The sequence below is a fragment of the Corvus cornix genome, chromosome 7 (genome assembly GCF_000738735.6).
Source record: "Corvus cornix cornix isolate S_Up_H32 chromosome 7, ASM73873v5, whole genome shotgun sequence".
Classification (NCBI taxonomy): Eukaryota; Metazoa; Chordata; class Aves; order Passeriformes; family Corvidae; genus Corvus; species Corvus cornix.
Window position 1 is genome coordinate 35986732 of NC_046337.1, and position 20788 is coordinate 36007519.

A 20788-nucleotide genomic window follows, 5' to 3' on the forward strand; every position below is an offset into this window, starting at 1 on the left:
AGAACCATTACACATTCTTCCTGATAGAGTTGAACAATATTTAATTGGGGAGAAAAAGGGAAGAAAAGTGAGGTCATGGTGAAGGAGGAAAAAAAAAAAAAAAAAAGGCAGCCAAGTGAAGACTGTTGTTATTCTAAACACTGTGATGCCACTAAAGATCAGAAAAGTAAGATACGGTAAATATGAAAGGGGGTATTTTTTTTCCTACATATGGATAATGACATGTTACACCTATAGAAAAAACCAGATTTATCTAACAACAAAATAGTCTAACCTGGTGAAGAGAATAATAATGTGGTACAGCATCTCTCAGGCAAGAATTTCCAATCAGTAAATTTACCTCTGAACACAAGAACAACATATGGTCAATGGTGCGTGAGTGGACAAGTAAAAATCACCTTTCTGGTCTAAAACTATAACAATGTAGGAAATACTGATGTCTCCCAGCGTTCCCCACGTGGGATGGATCATTGCTGGCCTAACCTTGGCTCAGCACTGGTATTTGGGAATGGTCAGGTGACCAAGAGCAGCCAGGTCAGTGTGTCAGTCCCCCCAGGTGAGCTGCTGCACACTGCTGGCCCCCTGCTATTCCAAACCATGTAGGTTACTTACAGCCACCTTCAGGGGTGATTTAACAAATCCATCTGAATCTGCATTTAGCTGAGGGGCAACAACTTTTCTAAATGGCTGTGCTAATTGCTTACAGTCCTCTGATCCTCTCTGTAAATGTCCTTAGTGTGGGCAGAATGAGACACCCTTAAGTTCTGTGTGACTGCCCTTCCAGGGAGTGAGCATGGAAAATGCCTATTACGTGACTGCACAGTCTGACACCCCAAACAATTCTCTGTTCCAGCTTCCCTCCTGAGAAGTTCTGCATTGCTTCAGTAGCAGTAAAAAGCCGTTTATAGTTACAGCTCAAACCAAGTAAAATTCTCCATACTGTCACCTGTTATAAGCTGAATAATTTTAATGTGTCAAAACTCAAAGCAAAATATGAATTCTTGACCTAGGATTCTAAATCTAGTAACCAAAAGCCACCCAACACTGTTTCATATTCATGCATTAATAAGTTCACTGTGTGCAAGGTGCTGCACTTGGAGCAAGAACTTCTTCCAACACAAGGGATGTGATTTACTTCCTCATGCCAGTATTATCAGACCAGTTGTTGCCAAGTGTCAGAAATTTAATACAAATTAGAAGTCTTGAGATACTTGTTGTTTGTTTTTTTTAACACATATGGAGACAGATAATTATACGAGAGTCTTAGCTTGTTTTTGTTTTTGTTTTTCTGGAGCAAGGAGAGGGAAGATGACAAGTCTAAATCTCAAAAGGGCTAGAGAAAAGTTTAAGAAAAACCACAAAAAACCCCACCATTAAGTAAAAAGCTCAAGGTTTTCTAAGGCATTTACATGGCAGTGGACTTCACTTTTGAATTCTCTGGATTGGTAAAATGAACTCAATAATTATCATGATTTCTTGCTGTGATTTAACCACCTCCATTGTTGTATAAGAACCAAGTTGTGAGAGTGCTACTTCTCCCCTTGTTCTTCTGGCTGTTACAATAGCATGTTACCTATACCCATGCACTAAAAAGAATAAAAGGCTCATTTCCAGCTTACCCACAAACTTCTGTGGGGTGGAGCTTTTACGCTTTCCCATGTTGCTTGTCAGCTTCTCTATAACAGCAGGTCTCTCAAAAGGCACCACAGAAATATTGTTGTCCATCACAGGCTCTTGCTCCTTACAATCTTCCAGAGCAGGTACTACATAAAACCAAAAAATGGTTATCAGACAGGTCTGGTCTACACTTCACAGACAACACAAATCATTTGAGCCCTGCTGACTGTGCAACAAAGTACATAAAGCAAGGTGTGAGAACACAACATAAAGCAAGGCGTGAGAACACTTTGGGCATCAAGACAGCAATCACCTGTAAGCAGAGCCACATTCACAAAACATCTCTCCTCAGGAACATCTTATTTAGCAGAAACCAATTTTAAGCATTTATAAAAGGATTTGTTTTGTTCTGGACACTCAAGATCACCAGCGAGGAGGGGACACTTTTGAAACTCACTCTGTAGGTGACATTTTGTGTTATTCTCTCTTCAATACGGTCACCTGTCACCAATGTAAATCTTTAGTTACCGTTCTTTGTGTATTCCCTTCACACTTATCATACAGCATAATTACTCTTACTATATTTTTGCACTAATCTCAATGATTAAAAATCACACAAGGCATTGATGAGTTGTGTTTGCTGGGCCTGGCTGTGTGTTCCATGAGACAAAGGGTTCTCAAATGAAGGATCAGTTTGCTAAAGCGTATTTCCTCTCTTCACACTGTAATGAGACTGTAAAATCAACAGACACTATACTGGAATTACAGGATTAACATCACGTGGAAATTCCCTTCAGAATCAGACACAGAAACTACCCATTTTTTGATTAATATTTTATCCCCTCAAGCACAGATCTAACAGTCTGCGAACAGAGGTTTTCTGCAACTTACTTCACATCATTGGGATCAGCAGGGAGCATTCCTGTGCTAACTACATCAGGGGAATGCTCATACATTGTATTTGAGACAAAACCAAAAAATCAGTAACTTCTTCTGTCTTTACTCATTTCACTCCTTGTCATTTGTTGGTTTAGGGAATAAGGTGCTACAGCTCAAATGTAAGAATTGCACAGGCTTCTGACCAGGGTAGTGAGCCACTTGCACAGGAGTTTATGTCACTTGCTGATATAGCCATTCTTAAGTACCTACAAATACTTTGGTTTTGTTGAGCATCCTCTTATAATCACCAACAAGGGTCAGCGGTACCAGACTGTGGATCAGGCCTGGAGAGTCCCAGTCATTTGCAATATATATCAAGTGCATAGCTCTGCTCTGCTGCTATGAGTTTGATACCAGGCCTAATTGTCCTGCATTCATCTTTGGAAGGAAGCAAGAAAAACCAGAGCAGGATCAGCCAGTAGTCCATGTGCTAATGGGATGGTTGGAGTATAAAGAATGGATGGCAGAAAAACAGAAACTGCGGTGATCTGGCACAGTTCCTACAGCTTGTAAGCTGAGAGGAACCCATTGTATTCCCTGTCTTAGATCAGCCTCCCAGTGAAGTGCTGGATATTGCAGAGGTGGCAGAGAAGGACTGGCACCCTCATGTTCTGCCAGCCCTCCTCCGGTCTCTCACCATGGCAGCCTTTTGTGTCACAGACACCTTCTCCCAGACAGTGCCATAAATGAACACCACCAGCCCACTTTCCTCCCATGTAACTGCACTACCTTCAGGATCCTGACATGGAATAATCTACCCCCTGTTCCTAAACACAGCTGTTTGCTAGCACATAATATACAAAAAATGGGGTGATAAAAGCCTTGTCTCTGCCTTCTTTCTAGTAAGGAAGAGCAAATACCAGGCAATTACAAAACAGAGTATCTGCTCAGGTGAACTTCTCAATTCAGACATCCATAATAAGAAAACATGGCAATTTATTCATTTGATTCCATTTGTGCCTCTGCTGCTATGGAAAGCTGAGTACTTTGAGGCTTAGAATCTACCATATGCTATAAAGTGATTTACTCTGCTGCTTTTTTATTTGTACAGGATGCTCCCCCTGAGAAACACAATAGTTTCTCATTTACAAGGCAGTCCTGCTGGCATCACTGAAAGGGAGGGAAAAAAAAGCATAAATATGAAATGAATCTAATGTTGCAACAAAATGGGACGCAGTGTTCAAGTGACCTAATTAATGCCCAGTGTAGACTGGGAGGCTTGGAATACTTTAATAGCTAAGGGTAAAGTTTTAAGGTTAATTAAATACCGTGCTTGGTCAGGAGCTATCTGCACTACTCAAGTATTTACCAAGGAGATTTGGGAAGAAAGGAAAGATTATGTCTGCTGACTTTCACTGGAAACTGGCATCTGACTGTCCTTTTTGGCTTACCCAAGCTCAGTGGATGCATGCGCATGCACGCAACACACCGTGTGAATCTCAGGATGTGACTGCCATGGGCCACATCCACCTGGATACCACTTGAAGGATTTCCAGCCCTTGGTGCACAGGACACACAAGGCTGGTGGTGTGGTCCTAGCAAGGTGCAGGGGGCTCTCAATCCCTCCTAGGAACACCTGCTCAAGGCATCCTGAAGCAGTTTAAAGCTCCTGATTACTCTGAAAGCCATCTGAAGAAGCCCCAAATGTAGTGACATTCGTATGGTCTTACAACAATTAAGTAATAATTAAATAATTCTGCTGCTGGGCATATGTGTGTAAAATTTCCTACACAGAATTTGAAACCTTTCTTCCATGAAAAATGAATAGTGCTAAAAAAGACATCTGCTCTTCTCTAAGTCAGGCAAAAATCCTGCTTGGACTCATTTTAAAACTAAAATCATCAACAAAAAAAGCATTTTCTTTTCTTTCATGCTGAAGGTACTTTTTCCCACCTCAGAATCCAAATCTATAAAGCAGGGCATGGCTCTTTTGCAACAGAATCACTGAACCACACCAATATTTGTGTTATGATGGAAATACGTTACCAGAGTGTGTTTTGTTACGCAGATTTCCTGGGAGAAGGGAAAGAAGGAAATAGTCTAGTTTCTGAAACAATTGAAATGGCAGGCAAAACTGGACCAAACAGATAAGAGGTCACATTTTAGAAACCCAAAGAGTTAAATATCACATTGACAAAGCTAGATAAATTCATTTTCATTTCAATTTAAAAACCACACAAATAAAGGACACATAGCCCACCCTCCACTATTTTTTTTTTTTTTTTAGAAAAAACAAAATAAGAAAGGGGAAACCAAATAAATCACACAAAACTACCAGTTCTCAACAATCAGCTGCTCTGTGGTAGACGCTCGTGTACACATTTACTCAGCAGTAAATGCAATTCCTTCTTTGTTGTAGTACATCCTACTTCATTACCTTGGTAGTGAGAGCAACCAAAGAACAGCTGACAGGCTATAACTAGCTCAGATACAGCAACTCATTTTACACTGAGCATTTACAGTCTCAGCTCAGGAATACTTTCTTATTCTAAAAATCAAACTTCCAGCCCAAGAAAAGCCCATACTTGAGTACGTTTCTCTTCAGGGATGTTCTTCATCAGCTATCAGAGTGTGCTCCTGGATTGCCCATGGAAGAGTTCACCATCTCTGACACTGTCAACACTCTCAACTGCAGTTAACACAAAGTGGTGTTTCTGAGACTAAACTCTCAATTGACAAACTTGGATCGTCTTCAGAACAGTCTTTCTTTTCCTGAAGACACCGGTCTTTCAATCATAGTACTCAAAGTGATTAACTTTTTACTTCTTAATTTGTAGGAAACCACATGAACTATTAAAAAAAGTTTATGCTGTTCCAGTGAGGAAAGAATAGGGGAAAAAAGAGAAGTAAAAAAATTACCCAGTGTGTATTTTGCTGATAAATATTTTTGTGTGCAGACACCAGACACTGGGCTAAGTCTCAGCTGGTATAAATTAGTATTACTCCATCAACCTCAATTTCCTTTCTGAAGCTCACAATATTGCTATTTAAAAGAAGTGTGTGTGCACAGAGAAATGACAGGAAATATTCCCATGGACCCTGGTGTGAAGTGTCCTGTGGGACCAGCATTTTAACGATGTTTTAAGCAACTATGTAAGAGGGAAAGACACAAGGCCATTGTGTGTTTTATGTGGAGCTGGCCTTTGAGCCTCACACAGCCTAGGGATAGGCTTCTTTCTCCTTGTCCTGAAAAGAGGACACTTCTCCATTCCCCTGGAAGAATTTCTCTGGACTTTTGGCTTTGTGGCGGTGGAGAAGAAGGCATAACTGGGTATAACCCACAGCTAGCCTTCAACATTTCTCCCTGTTCTTTCCTGCAAAGGTCATGTTCTTGCCATTCAGGGACTGTCCTTTTTGTCACCCCCAACAGACTGCTAGCTAGGAGACTGCAGACTAATTTCTCCTTCCAGAGCTGGTGCTGCTTAGCTGAAAATTTTCAACAGCAAAATCATGGGATCTCTCTTGCAGCATCTGTCCTGCTGAGCAAGGATCAGGAACATGAGGGGCAGCTCAACAAGCAACCGGCACCCTGCAAGAGGACAGAGAGAGACCCAGAGCCTTGTACATTCCTACCCACCCCACAAAATTAGCCCTCCTTCCTCCTCTCTTACTTCCCCCTGTGGCTTCAGTCAGGTGATCTAGCCATCTGCAAGACAGAGATAATTGAAAACACCAAAGTAGATGTCTGTAAATTGATGGGCTTGAGCACAATGCCTGAAAAAAATCCAAACCCTCTAGGGGCTGCTTCCAGTTTTCTGGAACAATTAGTCTATGCAGAAATAATTTGGATCAATGTTTAGTGTTGGCCAATGCTGGTGTTGTTAAAGCAGGAGGAGCAGGATGCTGGTAGAAAATCCCCACCTCTCCCTGTTCTGTGTGTAAGGGTGAAGTTGTGAGCAGGAGTCGCACCAAAACGCGCTCCAAGGCCTCAAAATGCCCAGCAAAAACAAAACACCAAGTATTTGGAAAGAGAGTCAGGAAAGCTCAACCCCAACAGGATGTAAAATAAAAGTCTCCAAAGCACACTCTGTCATCCTCAGGAATATAATTTCCATGTGTGACATGGGAGAGAAGGAAATCAATACAATTTTAATACAATTTTTTTTTTAATACAGTTTTTTCAGGGTTAGTATAAGGCCTAACGTTAAGGTGAGTAATCATTTCTGTACTCTTCCCTGGTGTCTTTACAGTCCCAGGAAAAAGCTGCAGACCTCTACAGGTTGGTGCTCAGGACCCTCATGCTGAGCCTCACAGGGGTGAGTGATGCTGGGATGTGAGCTGAGATTTATTACTGGTCCCGGTTGTATCTGGAGCTCCCTGTCGCTGCCTGTCCTCTCTGTGCCCTCACTAAACAACTAAATGAAGACAGTGGATCAAACATCCCCTTAAACATTCACCAGGGGAGGCACACACATATTTGCCCGGAGGAGAAAGAGGCACTAGTTGAATTCAAAGTGCTGTTTTAAGCTAATTTTGTTGAGAAAAGTGAAGCGGTTGTGTGAACACTTCTATTTTAAGCCCAAGCAAAGTCAGTCAGGCTGTAAATAAAAGAACTGTCCACATGGGGTTTGCACTGGTTTAACTTCAGGTGGTAGAAAAATCAATGCAAGGTCAACCACTGCAGCTTCTTTGGGTAGACAAGGTTAAGGACTTACCCTTCTTGTCATGGTATTAGGCAGTTTAGAAAAAGCTTTAGATTTCCTCAGAAAGTTTAATTATTTTAATTAATTATTTTAATAAATAACTGTGTAATAAACCCAGACACTGAGCGGCATTAGGGAAGCTCCTCCACAGCAGGATCTCAAGCATCCTGGCTGTCACAGCTATAGGCAGCTTCCTGTTATTCCCTAAGGAAAGGCTGACTGAAGGCATCCCTCCCTGGTTAACAAGACAGGCATGCCCTTGTTGCACGAGGAGTGTGTATTTCGTTGAGAATTAACTCAGTGGTTCAACTCCTACCTGACTGACCAAGCCCACAACAGGTCCCTCCAAAGAGCAAAGCCCTGAAACCTGCCTTTTCACGGACTTTTACCAGGAAAAAAGACACCTCAGGCAGATAATCATTCAGTTCAATATCTTTAAAATCATCAATGACATTTTAAATGTTGATTTTAGTCTCCCAGGTGTCTAGAAGGAGAGCAATTGCTTAATAGAGCTGTATGAATATTTTGGCAACATGTACTAAAAACGTCTAGTGTGCCTTTGTAGGCTTAAACGGATCATGGGAAAGTACTATTTTAAAAATTCTGGAGATTTTTCCCACCAAAATATAGCCTATATTAGCAATGATGAATAGATTTTATTTCAGCTTGCATTTTCAGGTTTTTAGAAATGATTTTACAGAAATAATTTCCAGACTAAGCCATATGACTCCACTCAACCATGATAAGCAAAATGGAAAAAAAAAGTGGAAATGTTCTTTTGCCTTTTTGTTTACCCACAGCCTAACTTTTTAGTGTATTTGTAGGTATATGGTAATTTTAAATCAAAATGGAAAACGTACCATTTTCATAATTTTCTGAATAGTAAAAAAATTTAAACACTTCAAGTACCAAACATCTAACGACAACTTTGAAAAGCTAAAAGAAGTTCACTTTTAGAAGAGTTTGTGAGCCACTAATTTTGAATAAAATTATAACCATTTTTGGACAGCTTACATTTAGCATTTACTGCTACAGATAAGCCTTCAACCCTGCAGTCTGAGACATTATGCTCATTATCCATACTAATAGCTCCAGAAATTTCTGAAAACAAATTCACAGAGTTTGACATTTCTTGCTTTCAACAATCTATTTGGCAATCTTCAGTCCTTATGTATATTAACACATGCAGTGTTAGTTAACATATTAATACTAGCAAATGTAAATGCATACAAACATTTTTTTGGTTATAATTACTTTCTACAACACTACTGAATTCCATTCTGCTCTAGAGATTTTTATATCCATCCCTCCCTTTTTTGAAGGGATAAGATAATATTACAGAGGGTAGAAATAATGACTTCTGAATACCTCTGCCATCCTTATCTTTTCTAATTATCACTCACTATCAGAAAGGAAGGGGAAGGGAATCAGACATTTTATACATGGCTTCAACCCCCAACATAAGAAGGACATGGAGCTGCTGGAGCAAGTCCAGAGGAGGCCATGGAGATGCTCCAAGGGCTGGAGCCTCTCTGCTCTGGAGCCAGGCTGAGAGAGCTGGGAGTGCTCACCTGAAGAAGAGAAGGCTCCAGGGAGACCTTAGAGCCCTTCCACTGCCTAACGGGGCTCCAGGAGAGCTGGAGAGGGACTTGGGACAAGGGATGGAGGGACAGGACAAAGGAGAATGCCTTCCCACTGCCAGAAGGCAGGGATAGATGGGATACTGGGAAGAAATTCCCCCTTTTGAGGGTGGTGAGGCCCTGATACAGGTTGCCCAGAGAAGCTGTGGCTGCCCCATCCCTGGAGGTGTCCAAGGCCAGACCGGATGGGGCTTGGAGCAACCAGATGTGGTGAAAAGTGTCCCTGCCCATGGCAGGGGCGTGGAACTGGAGGGTCTTTAAGGTCCCTTCCAACCCAAACCATTCTATGATTCTATGATAGGACTTTTTGGGTAATTGTGAACAGGTGACTTGGCTTTATTTTCATGTCTGCATAGGTACACATACTAAAAAGTGAAATACTGACTTAAACAAAATAAGCACAAATAGGGCTGTTAAACTGGTCAGAGTGAGGATTTTAGCCCATCTTTTCCTCTCCTGCCTCTCTGAGTGTAAGCAATTTCTAAGAGGGAAGTCATGCAAAGACGAAAGGAAGGAAGAAAGAGATGGAAGAAACACCCGCACAAGATGCTCCAAGTCCAAGGGAGCTCAGGAGGCGGCTTGCACCCACCATGGTGACTCATGACCTGCCCGGCAGCCTCCAGACTGACATTCTGCAGATAGTTGTGGCAGCGCTCCTTGTGCTCCTCCAGAGAACTGCGCTGCTTGTAGCTCCGGCCGCAGTAGTTGCACTTGTGAGGCTTCCCCACTGCGGAAAGAATGAGAGCATCAAGTCAGATCCACGGCAGCTGGCTTCTGCAATCAACAAAGCTCACACCTCTGCCACAAACAACTCTTGTGATGGAAAGACACCTAAGAAAGGTTACTCAAGCCCCAGACCTTTCTCCCAGCCCTATTTTCCCACCGCACATGCCTCCTCCCACCCACTGGGTGCTTCGCCCCATCCGTTTTTCACACTAACGCTGTATCAGCAGAAGGAAAAGGAGGCGGCCTTGGTGGCAAAGCAAATAAACAGATGCTGAGAGGGGGAAAATACCAACCAGCTGAATCACACCCCAGCACTGCCTGAGCGTCACCAAGTCTCGTGGGAAAGAAATTTCTGAGGCCTTTGGCCCATGGCACAAACAGTTGCCTTCACAAAAATGAGCTGCCCCAGTGGCCTAATTCTTCTCCCAACTGTGGGGAAACCCATTACGTGGCTCAGAGAAGCTCTTTCATTGAGAAAACTCTGCCAAAATTACTCAAGGAGGGTTGGAAAATAAATAGAAAGTAACTTTGGTAACAGCACTGTTACATGCCAGAACTGAACAACCATTAGTAATTCAGAGACCAGATAATATTAAAAAAACCACAATATAAATATATATACATAAAAATACCAAAGGCCATGCACAACGAAAATCAAGCCAGATGAATGCAAGACATAACTCGAGTTTTTAATGTTTTTCATTTTGCTCAGCAGCATTAAGCACGAACGGCAAATGCTTCTTAATACATGCAAAACCTGGCACCAAATTCTCATAAATTATATCAATTTCATAGTATGTCATTAAGAAACCACAAGAATGGCCTAGCCCAAGGCCAGAAAGCTAGCCAAAAGATATTTTGCCAAGTGGTGCTAATAAAGGCTTTTAATATAATTTAAACTTGTAGAACATGAACATTTATCCTCTAATAACTAAAGAGCTATTAAGTCAGTGCTGCAAGTCTAGTAAAACACCATCGGCTGCAAACTTCAGAGCTGGCTGAGGGAAGGGGAAGGTCAAACTTCTTCCAGAGTTTTGAACATCTTAGGTAAGAATTTTAGTTTCTGGCCAAAGAAGTTGAGAACATCCTCTGTTGGGTAATCTACATGTTTCTGTTGGGTTTGTCCCAATATTGAAAGCCTTTCACAGTCATTTACTTAATGAAATCTGAGCTGTACTAATTGCAGCCAAACTGCCCTGTCACCACTGGGATGGGAAAACGCAGGGAAGCTGTGGGGGGACAGACACAGCCAAGAATGAGCTGGGCAGAGGGCTCAAATATGAAAACCCCGAGTCAGGACAACTCTCTGGGCCCTCATGCCACATCCTATAATAGAAGAAGAAAAAGCCTGAGCCTGTGGTATCAGAGCTGGTCCAACATTTTCAAATGTTTCTGTCTCAGAAAAAAGGGATTTGATGAAAACATGCTTGCAGAAAGCTTCGGGTTTTCCCAAAAAGTTTGTGTGCACACTTCAGTGGAACAACCAAGTTGTCCACCAAGGAAAAGAAAACCCTGTTTTTAATAAGTATCCAAACTGTGGGTTTCTTTATTTAGAGGTAAGGCTTATCCTCAAGAAAGTGTGTCTTAGACCAAAGAGTTGTTGTGGCCTTTATTTTAGTTTGCTCACTTGCTTACACTGTTCCCTTAACTGAAGCTGGTAATGGAATTCTCAGTGGAGGCCCAGCGTGAGACTCATTATCATTCCCAGAATAATTGCCCTTGATGTGAACGATCTGGATCGAGCCTCAGCTCTTAAACATAAACCAGCCAGCTCATTCTGGAGGCACCTTTAGGAAAACACACCAGAGGCTCCCCAGGATGGAAAGACTTCTATAATCACCATTAAAATGCTTCATCGTGCATCTAGATGGCATCAATGTCTGTCAATCTGACACCTTCATTAGAAGCTAATGTGGTGTCTAATAAAAAAAATCCAGTGCAATGGAACAAATTATGTTAACTGAGCTGAAGCAGGGCTGAATTAGCCCACCCAGTTTGGTTACATGAAGCTATCAAGCAACTTAGATAAACTGTAAGACACAAGGAAAAGGGGGATGGCTTGCAGCTATTTTAGGCAGCTACAATTAATTAAATTATTATCATTTAACACAGAGAGAAATATTCCGCTACAAGCTCATATTATAAAAAATAATTAAGAAACAAAAAAGAGGTTTTATTAGACCTCTTCAAATGGTTGCTCCCTGCATTGCAACCATTCCAGTAACTATTCACATACAACACGGCACAGCTTTTCCAATGATATCTCAGATGGTCAGCTACCCAAATTCCATCAAATGTGAAGGTTAATAGAGATGATAAAAGTTAATGATAAAGACATGATTTCTACAGGCAATATGGGATTTGAGGAACATAATTCCTCAAGGAAAGAAACGGTCCCAACACACACGTTCCCTTCTCTGGGGAGAAGATAAGAGAATAAACGACATGTAGCAAATGTTAGTCATGTTGTTTAATACACAACTGCAAAGAATGAAGTTTGTGAGCGCCAGTTGAGTAGGATCAAGAACAGTTCCCATGGGTTTGTTTTCCAACTCTGTCCCCCCTGGCTCTAGAGATGCAATCACATCATAGCCCCACAGGTGTAAAATCTGATTTACACTATAAAATTACACAGAGTGACTGTGACTTGTGTTAAAGAGCAATCGATCAGGTCAGACCACAATGGAATCAGTTCTGATAGCAGGAGTTTGTGTCACCAGCAATTCTCACAGGCCGTTTGGTAAGAGGTTCAGTGAGCTGAGGCAGCAGCTACAATCTAGATTTTAGAAATTGTATCATTGTGACAAATGTCAAGCCACTGAAATAGCTGCAAATACCCCCTTGTATTCTCAAAGAAGTTAATGACAAAAAAAAATATGGAAGTGAATGTTGCCAGTGGGTGTACACTTCTATGTATTTCATATTACCTGACAGAAAGCTGCAAAAGCCTTTTAGAGAATTCAATTTCGGTGATAATCTCAGCAGCATACTTTGTTCCACATAACAACCCGACATGAAACCACATGACTGACAAAAAGGGTTTCAGCCTTTGTCAAATACTCCAGTGTAGGTAAACAGTGATATTCAAAATTTGCCCCCGAAATGTGTAGCTGACACTACTAGGCATAAGTGATCTCTGTCTACAGGGCATTGACTTGAGGGTAAGGAGGCCAACAGCACGACGCCTACCAAACCCCTCTCAAAACCCCCACCAAAGACAGGTCTTTCCATCATGGAGCGATCTCCACTGTGAAACTGCTCCAAGTTTGCTTGATTTGAAGCTGCCTTCTGCAAGATCCACACATACACAGACACCACATTCGGCATCACACGCAACCACCGCTTGCCAAGCAAAGTCAGGTTGGAAATCCCTGGTTTGGGGTCATTATTACCTTATCACCTTTTCAGGATCAACAGCCAGATAAAAAATCACCATCACTTTATTCTCACAAAAATGACATGGCACAGTCAATGCAAACAAGCCCAAAAACTTAAATCTTCGCTCTGTTGTTGAACTGGGAAAGACCAGAGCACTGGGCAAAACCCAGTGGCCACACCTATGAAACAGCTAACTTGAAGAACATAAAAAAACCCATTTTATATTTCTTACTGAAATGTCAGAATTTCCACGCATTTAAGCTCAGATTTGGACAGATGACAACATGGCACAGAAAACCCACAGTGGAATCTCAGCCTCAAATGGAAAATATTATGACAGTCACAGTGAAAAAGACATTTAAATTTGAAGTACAATTTTTACCCTGGAAACAGGTGAACCACTCGTCGAAATTCACAGCAAAATGTATTTTGCTTGTGAAATTAAAATGCTCATGTGGAGGGAGGAGGGGAAAGAGGAGGAGGACATAAAAGCAAAGTGTTTCTGAGTTAGGAATACTTTGAGTCCTGTGGGTGAACTTTGATAGCTGAGAAGTCTGCATGCAGTGACAATGAGATGGTGTAACTCTAAGGTCAATATTCAAGACAGAAAGCAGACTTGGGCCTAGGGAAACTTCTTTAAAGTCATAAAAAAAGGTCAGTGACAGAGAAAGAGCCCGCAAGGCATTCACACAGCATTTTGCTCTCAAAAGAGATGCGAGTGCATAGCAGAATATAAAGTAAGTCAAAGGGAAACAACAAGGCATCCCAGGTACCACCTTGCCACAAGCATATAAAGTGAGACAGGCTTATGGTACGGGTTCAGAGCTACAGTGCACTTTAGTGAGCTAAAATCCTGCCTCCCTTAAGAGCACTGAGACAACACTCCCTGTTTCGGGCAGCACATTGTCCTCTGCAGCAATGCAGTGCAGAATTCCTCCCTGTCCATTCGCTCATGTCCCAGGTCCTGGCCACAGCTCGAGCACTCACACCTCCTGCTCAGGCAGGGCCGGGCATTGCTGCCTGTGTAACGTGGGCTGGCCCAGTCCAAGGAGCAGAGGCTTTGCCTCAGATTTCCTTTCCTTTTGCTCTATTGCCCTGGCCACACCGTGGAAGTGGAGCCAGCCATGATTTTTGCACTGTATGGCCATCTAATGCAGCTACTTTTGGCTCAGACCAAGAGACCCTCTGACAGCAGCACACTGAGTGGGACTTATTTCTGTAAAATTTGAACTCCTGCTCAGCCCCTAGCAATCCGGAGCTGGAGCAAACATCAGCACTCTCTGACTGAATCTTTCTGAAGCAGCATTGAAGTTAAAATGTTCCTTTGAGCTGATACTTCACAGAATCACAGAATGAACTAGGTTGAAAAGACCTTTGAGATCATCAAGTCCAACCTATGACCTAACACCACCTTATCAACTAAACCATGGCACTAAGTGCCACGTCCAGTCTTTCTTTAAACACCTCCAGGGACAGTGATTCCACCACCTCTCTCGGCAGCCCATTCCAATGCCCAATCACTCTTTCTGTGAAGAAATTTTTCCTGATGTCCAGTCTGAACTTCCTCTGGTGCAGCTTAAGGCTGTGTCCTCTTGTCCTGTCAGTGGTTGCCTGAGAGAAGAGACCAATCCCCACCTGACTACAACCTCCTTTCAGGGAGTTCTAGAGAGTGATAAGGTCTCCCTTGAGCCTCCTTTTCTCCAGGCTAAACAACTCCAGCTCCTTCAACCGCTCCTCCTAGGTCTCATGTTTTAGACCCTTCACCAGCCTTGTTGCCCTTTTCTGGATGCATTTGAGCATCTCAACATATCAGTGAGCCTGTAGAGTCCCCCATCATAACCATACACTTTATTAATTCACTAATTTTCTTCCCTAAAACTGGAATGTGCCTGAGTGAAGGGAAGTGTTCTGCAGTCACACATTGCCTACAAGGCAGCCCTTTGCCTTGAATGGGACTTATCAGAGCACAATCAGCTTTAACACAGAGGTAGGAGATGTGATTAAGACGCTGGGCTGGGACTAGGGAGTGTAGGGTTCAACTCTTGGTTACACTACAAATTTGTGACTGCAGGCAAGTTATTCTGATTTCCTGGGCTTCAATTATTCATACGTATGATTAAGGTAATAATTCCCCTCTTCACAGCATGTAAATGAACTTGTGCACTTTGCCAGATGCACAGAGGCTAATTTTGTGGAGCACTCACAAGTAGGGAGACACAGAAAAATAGCACTGGTACCTCTACTGAGAAATTAAGGACTTAATAATACACTGTGATTATATTAGATATAGGAGTGAACATTAAAGAGCAGGAGGAGATACTTAGGATGGCACAGAGCAGAGGAACAATAAGAAAATCAAATCAGAAATAAAATAACATGTGGCATTGTAAGGCCATGTGCTACATGGAGTCGTTTCAGATTGGGAACGAATGAGCGCAGGGGGATGTCAAATGCCCCGAGCTTGGCGACCTTTACCCCACACGGGACAAAAAAGAGAGGGTGCAATAGTTGCAGAAAGGTAGCTATAACAGCTGCTGTTGTCCTTCCCACCTCCAGTTCCCCATGCCAGGGATGCAGTTGTGAGAGCCACAGAAGGCTGTGGCAGAGCTGAGGCTCCAGCAGGAGGGCTGAGGCTGTGGAGACGCAACACCGTAGCTGTGCCTCGCTACTGTAATTAAACAGTGCACCTCGGCTTGTCTAGAGCTGCCTGGCTCAAAGCCTCACACACAAAAATATTTACATGAATAACAGACCCCTGAACGAACTAATCACAAAAAAAATTAGAGTGAGACCTAAGCCCATGCTGGCTCTGAGCAGCACGTAGCTTTGCAAAGGGAACTGCCTCCCACTCCGAAGCTGTATCTCACTGCTGCGCTTAATGACTGTAAATGTGTTAACTGAAATTCATGGGGGCTCTTTGATGCGTTGCTTTTTTTTTTTTTGCCTGTGAGATTACACACACACACAGAATACCTGTATATACTGGAGTTCAGAAATAAGGTCAAGTTCCACACCCAGCCCAAGATTGTCCAAGACAACCTGCATGCAGTAGTCACAACATGTAAACATCTAAAATAAAGCTTCAGGCTGCTAGAGCACACAAACACACGGACTAGAGACACCCAGTGTCAAGTGCATCCTCTCCTGAGGGCCCAACCTGCGACATCCTAAAGCAATGTGATTTTCAGAAAGAACAAAATCTCTAGTCACATTATGAAAACTTCACATTAATTTTTTCTTTCTTCTTTTAATCTTCCCAGTCCAAGAGCAGGCAGCAATACCTGCAGTATGTTTCAAGGGATGCAGATATATTTCTGGACCTCAGAGAATTCTGATGTCTCCATTTTACAAGGACCTTTTAGATTAACATATTATGGCCAAGTATTAGGGTTCATGAGGCCATGTGGTAAAAGGCTGGCTCACCAGATCATGCAGTAGAGGAGATCACAGAAGTAGATTTGCGCTTAATGAGGTTTCTGGACACCTCAAAAGGTTCAAAACTCAAACTGCAGCAATACAAGAGGAGAAGCCTACGAACAGGTCTTTGGGCAACTGGTACTTTCTTGACTTGGAGCTCACAATTGAGCACTCGACTGACTTCATGACCTCGTGGCCCAATGCCTCTGAGTCAACATTATTATCAATTGCCTATTGATATGTATGTGGCTGTTCAACAGCCACAACATTTTGTGAGGTTCTCAGCAAATGAAAAACAGCTTGTCCTGACTTTTTGCACAGTGGTAGTCGATGATAAGTGATTTCTGTCAACAGCTACCACGTCCTATAACAGCTAGCAGCGAAACACAGCTGGGTACTTGTGGTACATCAGCACTCAGCGAAACAACAGCAAAACATCGCACCTCCAACGCCGGTGTTTTCTAGACACACCTGCCTCTCCTATAAACACGTCCAGGGCACAGACCAGCAGCTTGACACCTGCATCTACCTGCCAGTTGTTTACAGCACTGTCAAATAAGCAGCAAGCAGTGAGTACTGTACTGTACCAGTGTTCAGTTCTCCCTCGATATTCCACAGCAAGTAGTGCTAAACACCAGCTTACACATAAACCCTGAGGACTTCATCCATGCTACAGCTTGGCTAGAAGTAAATGCACTAGTCAAGAGAAACTTTCCCTATCCATATCCTGTCTATAGTAACCACACAGCCAGTATCTAGAGTAAATCTGCAAGTATCAGTGCTCAGGTACAGCATCTAAGGGGTTGGGTCCTTATCTGTACCTTCAAGAGGTTCTACCCGCAGCCTGTTATTACTTTAATAGGTGTTTCAATTTATTTTGCAGCTACTGGTGGCTGTGTTATATAATATGATTCATTAGATAGTATTTACTGATCTGCAGAATTTTACAGATAAAACAATGTTTCAATCTGTCACCAGGGTTATAAATAAATAGGTGCCCTTTTTGTGCCAGAAGTTTAACAAACAAACAAACAAACTAACTAACTAATTCACTCCTGTTTCATTGGCACAGTCACAGAATTACTGAAATCTTCCAAATTGTCCAGATTTTCACATGGCTCCTGCCACAATCTTGCAGTGCCCATTAAAATAGAAAAAGCAAGAATTTTACACCCCATTTTTCTCCTTTGTGCAGCATGGAAGACCGTTCACTTTGCAGGTTTGTATGTTGTATCTCTGTATGTGTAAAAACAAAGGAAAATGTACCTATGTGAAAGCATGCAAATAAATTAAGCACCAAATCAAGGAAAACACTGATAGGGGCAATAATGTTGCATTTAGTTTTGAAAGAGATTAAATTCATGGGTACGTGCTCCAATTCTATGTCGCAAGAAACATATATTGCACTACACAGAAGCTTTCCTCATGCATTTCTCAGGGTTTAACTGTTTCCTTCATTCACACCTGGCTAAAGGAACCTGACACTCAATTTTTAGTTTACATTAATGCCAGTGAAGCATTCTGATTTCCCTCCCCACATATATTTGAAAATTTCAAGTGTAAATGTTCTGCACTTAATGCTGCAAGGCCACTGACCTGGATGCAACTATCCAAGTCTCATGCCAACATGTCCCAGAAGGTCCAGAGCCCCAGCACTGGTGGGGTTCCCAGGAATTCTACATGGATTCTGAAATGCTTAAATAATATTAGAAAAGGACTCTGTTTAGATTGCTCTCTGATACTGAGATGAACTAACACAAACCAGGAAGTCCATGAAATAACTGGTGTTTTATCACCTGGCTGGCTTCAAAGTGACTTAAAAGCACCAGGTTTACCATCACTTACTTTTAAAGGGATAGAGGCCCTCCATGGAATACAACAGGTGACTCTGGAAAGGAGCCTCCACCCTGCAATGTCTCCATGCTATCTGGATGTGGGTGGGAACGGGCTGAAGAAAGAGCTGAAACCTTAACTCTGTGTACCAGCGCTGTACTTTCCACTCCACTTCAGACCTTTAACATTATATAAAGTTGACTTGATAAGTGGAGTGTTAATTAGTTCACAAGGCAAATCTTCCAAAAGGTGCTCATTGGCTTCTCTTCATTTTAACCCTGCCCCAGCAACAGAGTGAGCAGGTAAAATGAAAACAAGTTTAGGTTGGCCTGTTGTTCCTCTCTGCCCTGTCCTGTCCGCTCCCTGTCAGTGCCACAGCTCAGCAGGAATGTCAGGAGGTGCCTGGAGATCCACGCGTCATCGCAAGCTGAGCTCCAACTGCAGGTGGGGAGGAACAGCTCCCAGGGGCAGCGCAGGGTGTGGGTACCTCGGTGCAGATCAGGAATGCTGCTGGACAAACACTCCCTCCACAAGTGCTTTTGTTTGGGGGTTTTTGTTTCCTCTTTGGGTAAAACAAATGTAGATGTTGGGCCAGATTTGTCTATGGAAGCAATACCCTGAAGCCAATTCATATCAGCTGTGTGCAGTTTGCATTTATTCCAAGTGCAGCCCCTCTGCATATCCTGCAGACGTCCCAGAGCATTACAAAGTCAACAGAATAGAAGAATTATTTGGAGCAGGCAGTGCCAAACAAAGTGCTACCAGGTATCCTATACTATATAAACAACAGGAGATAGAGAGAATACACCATGTTAAGCTTTCACTATAACACTAGGTAAGTTTTCTCCTGCATAAAATCACTGAGCAAGCCCTTAACTCATTTCTTCTCATCCCATGGCAATGAGTTCCCCTGTTCCACCTACATGCTCCTGTGTAAGAAAAAGCATCTTTTAGCACCTGGCATCTTTCAGTTTTATGTCTTGTATTAGCAGGTAAGAAGAACACACTCCCTTCCTATAAGTTTTCCCTTTTCTTGTCACTGTCAGAAACAAAGTTTTGGAAACAGACTATTAAGACCAAGCTGTCATGAAGATAACAGCAACTTGGGAAGAGTAATACTGACAGCTCCTCTTCTTTTCCCAACCACTGATGTTGGGAGTTTTCACTTATTTTGATCAAGGCCAACAGTGAAGGGAATCTTGCTTCCAAAAGCAGGTCAGGCTGTGAAACTAATGGGCTCCTTTGGGACATAAAAGTTGTTATTCACACTTTTCTAACTGCCCAGGAAGTAGTGTGGCCCATGCCTCCGTGTTACCCCCATCTGCTGTTCAGGCATGTGGTTTTGCCATGTCTTGCACCAGTGTCAAATGAGGTCAAACAGCAAGAGAGCTGACTGCCTCCTTCCACGTGTGCAGCCTTCCCATCCCCTCTTCTTGCTCTCTGCCTCACAACACGTGTGTTTATCACCAACGATGCAGAGCAGCTCAAAACAAAGGTGGGACTTTTCTCACCGACACCAGTGGTCTTTACCGCTCCACATTCAAAATTAACTGCAGTATTTGGCAGGAGGAAGTCATGACCATTTTGTACAAAAACAATTCTCAGCACAACAAAGTTAACAGTAAAGGTTAACATCATCTTTTAAAGGATGATGGGGAACTTTAAGAGAGGAATCTGAGATACTGGACAGCTTCTGCTCTAGCACAAACCTCTACATCAAGTGTCTAGGTCTCATATTGAAGCTACATTAATCTTTTCTAGGTAATAAAATTCTGCAATTCCTGTTACTCTCAATATTTTTCCTAGTTGGTTTTTTTTGTGTGTGATTTTTGTTGTTTTGGGTTTGTGTGGGGTTTTTTCGTTTGTTTGGAGGGGATGGTTGCTTGTTTGTTTCAATACAAAAAATAAACAACAACAATTTTAGGGTACTTCTTAATACCCAGGATTTTTTAGGTTTGTTTAGTAAAGAGAATGACTAGAAAGGGAGGGAGGAAGGAAAGATTTCGGGGTTTAGGATGTTTCCTTTTTGGTGCAATTAGCTTTGAACTACAAGTCCTGGATAGATTCAGAGGCTAATTGTGACTGAAAGGGAGGTAGACAAAATGAAAGGGAATTAAATATGGGTGTGAAATTAAACCAAAAGGAAGAAAAAGAAAAGAAGGGAAGAAAGAGCAACTGCTTAGGCTGAAAGTAAAGACAGAAAAGCTGGACAACAGAAAATAGCTCTCTAAGCATCCAGAAATACTTTAAAAAGGTTTCCCGTAAAAGCAGGGAATTAAGGAAACTCTGAATATACTTAACTACATTCCCTGATGGAAAAAAAAAAAAAAAAAAGGTCATACTGAAGGCTCCACTAGGCTCTTTGAAATAGGTGATTTCACCCAGAAGTCTGAATCAAGAGTGAAAGGATGTAAATTTTCTTGTTCCTCAATACCCGGAAGAAAAAAAAAATCTTAATCATTTTCTTACATCTATTCTTTTAATTTGTGTGGAAAGTCTTGTAACTGAGTCAGCAGATGGGAATTTAGAACATCTGGGTTCATTCTCACCTGTGACACTGATGTCTTGCCTTTGTCATTTCCCTTTTTGTTGGCC

The 20788-nt window shown here is 42.2% G+C and overlaps 1 protein-coding gene across 7 annotated transcripts in view; it reads right to left on the reverse strand.

Annotated features, from left to right (window-relative positions):
• IKZF2 (IKAROS family zinc finger 2) overlaps positions 1–20788 on the reverse strand; it is a 118177-nt gene that overhangs the window by 13488 nt on the left and 83901 nt on the right. For all 7 annotated transcript variants that reach the window (XM_039555272.1, XM_039555273.1, XM_039555267.1 and 4 more), the window contains 2 exons: positions 9429–9566; positions 1620–1763 (listed from right to left, as the gene is read on the reverse strand). In XM_039555272.1, the coding sequence (XP_039411206.1) occupies positions 1620–1763; positions 9429–9566 (282 nt within the window). The remainder of the gene's footprint in view (positions 1–1619; positions 1764–9428; positions 9567–20788) is intronic.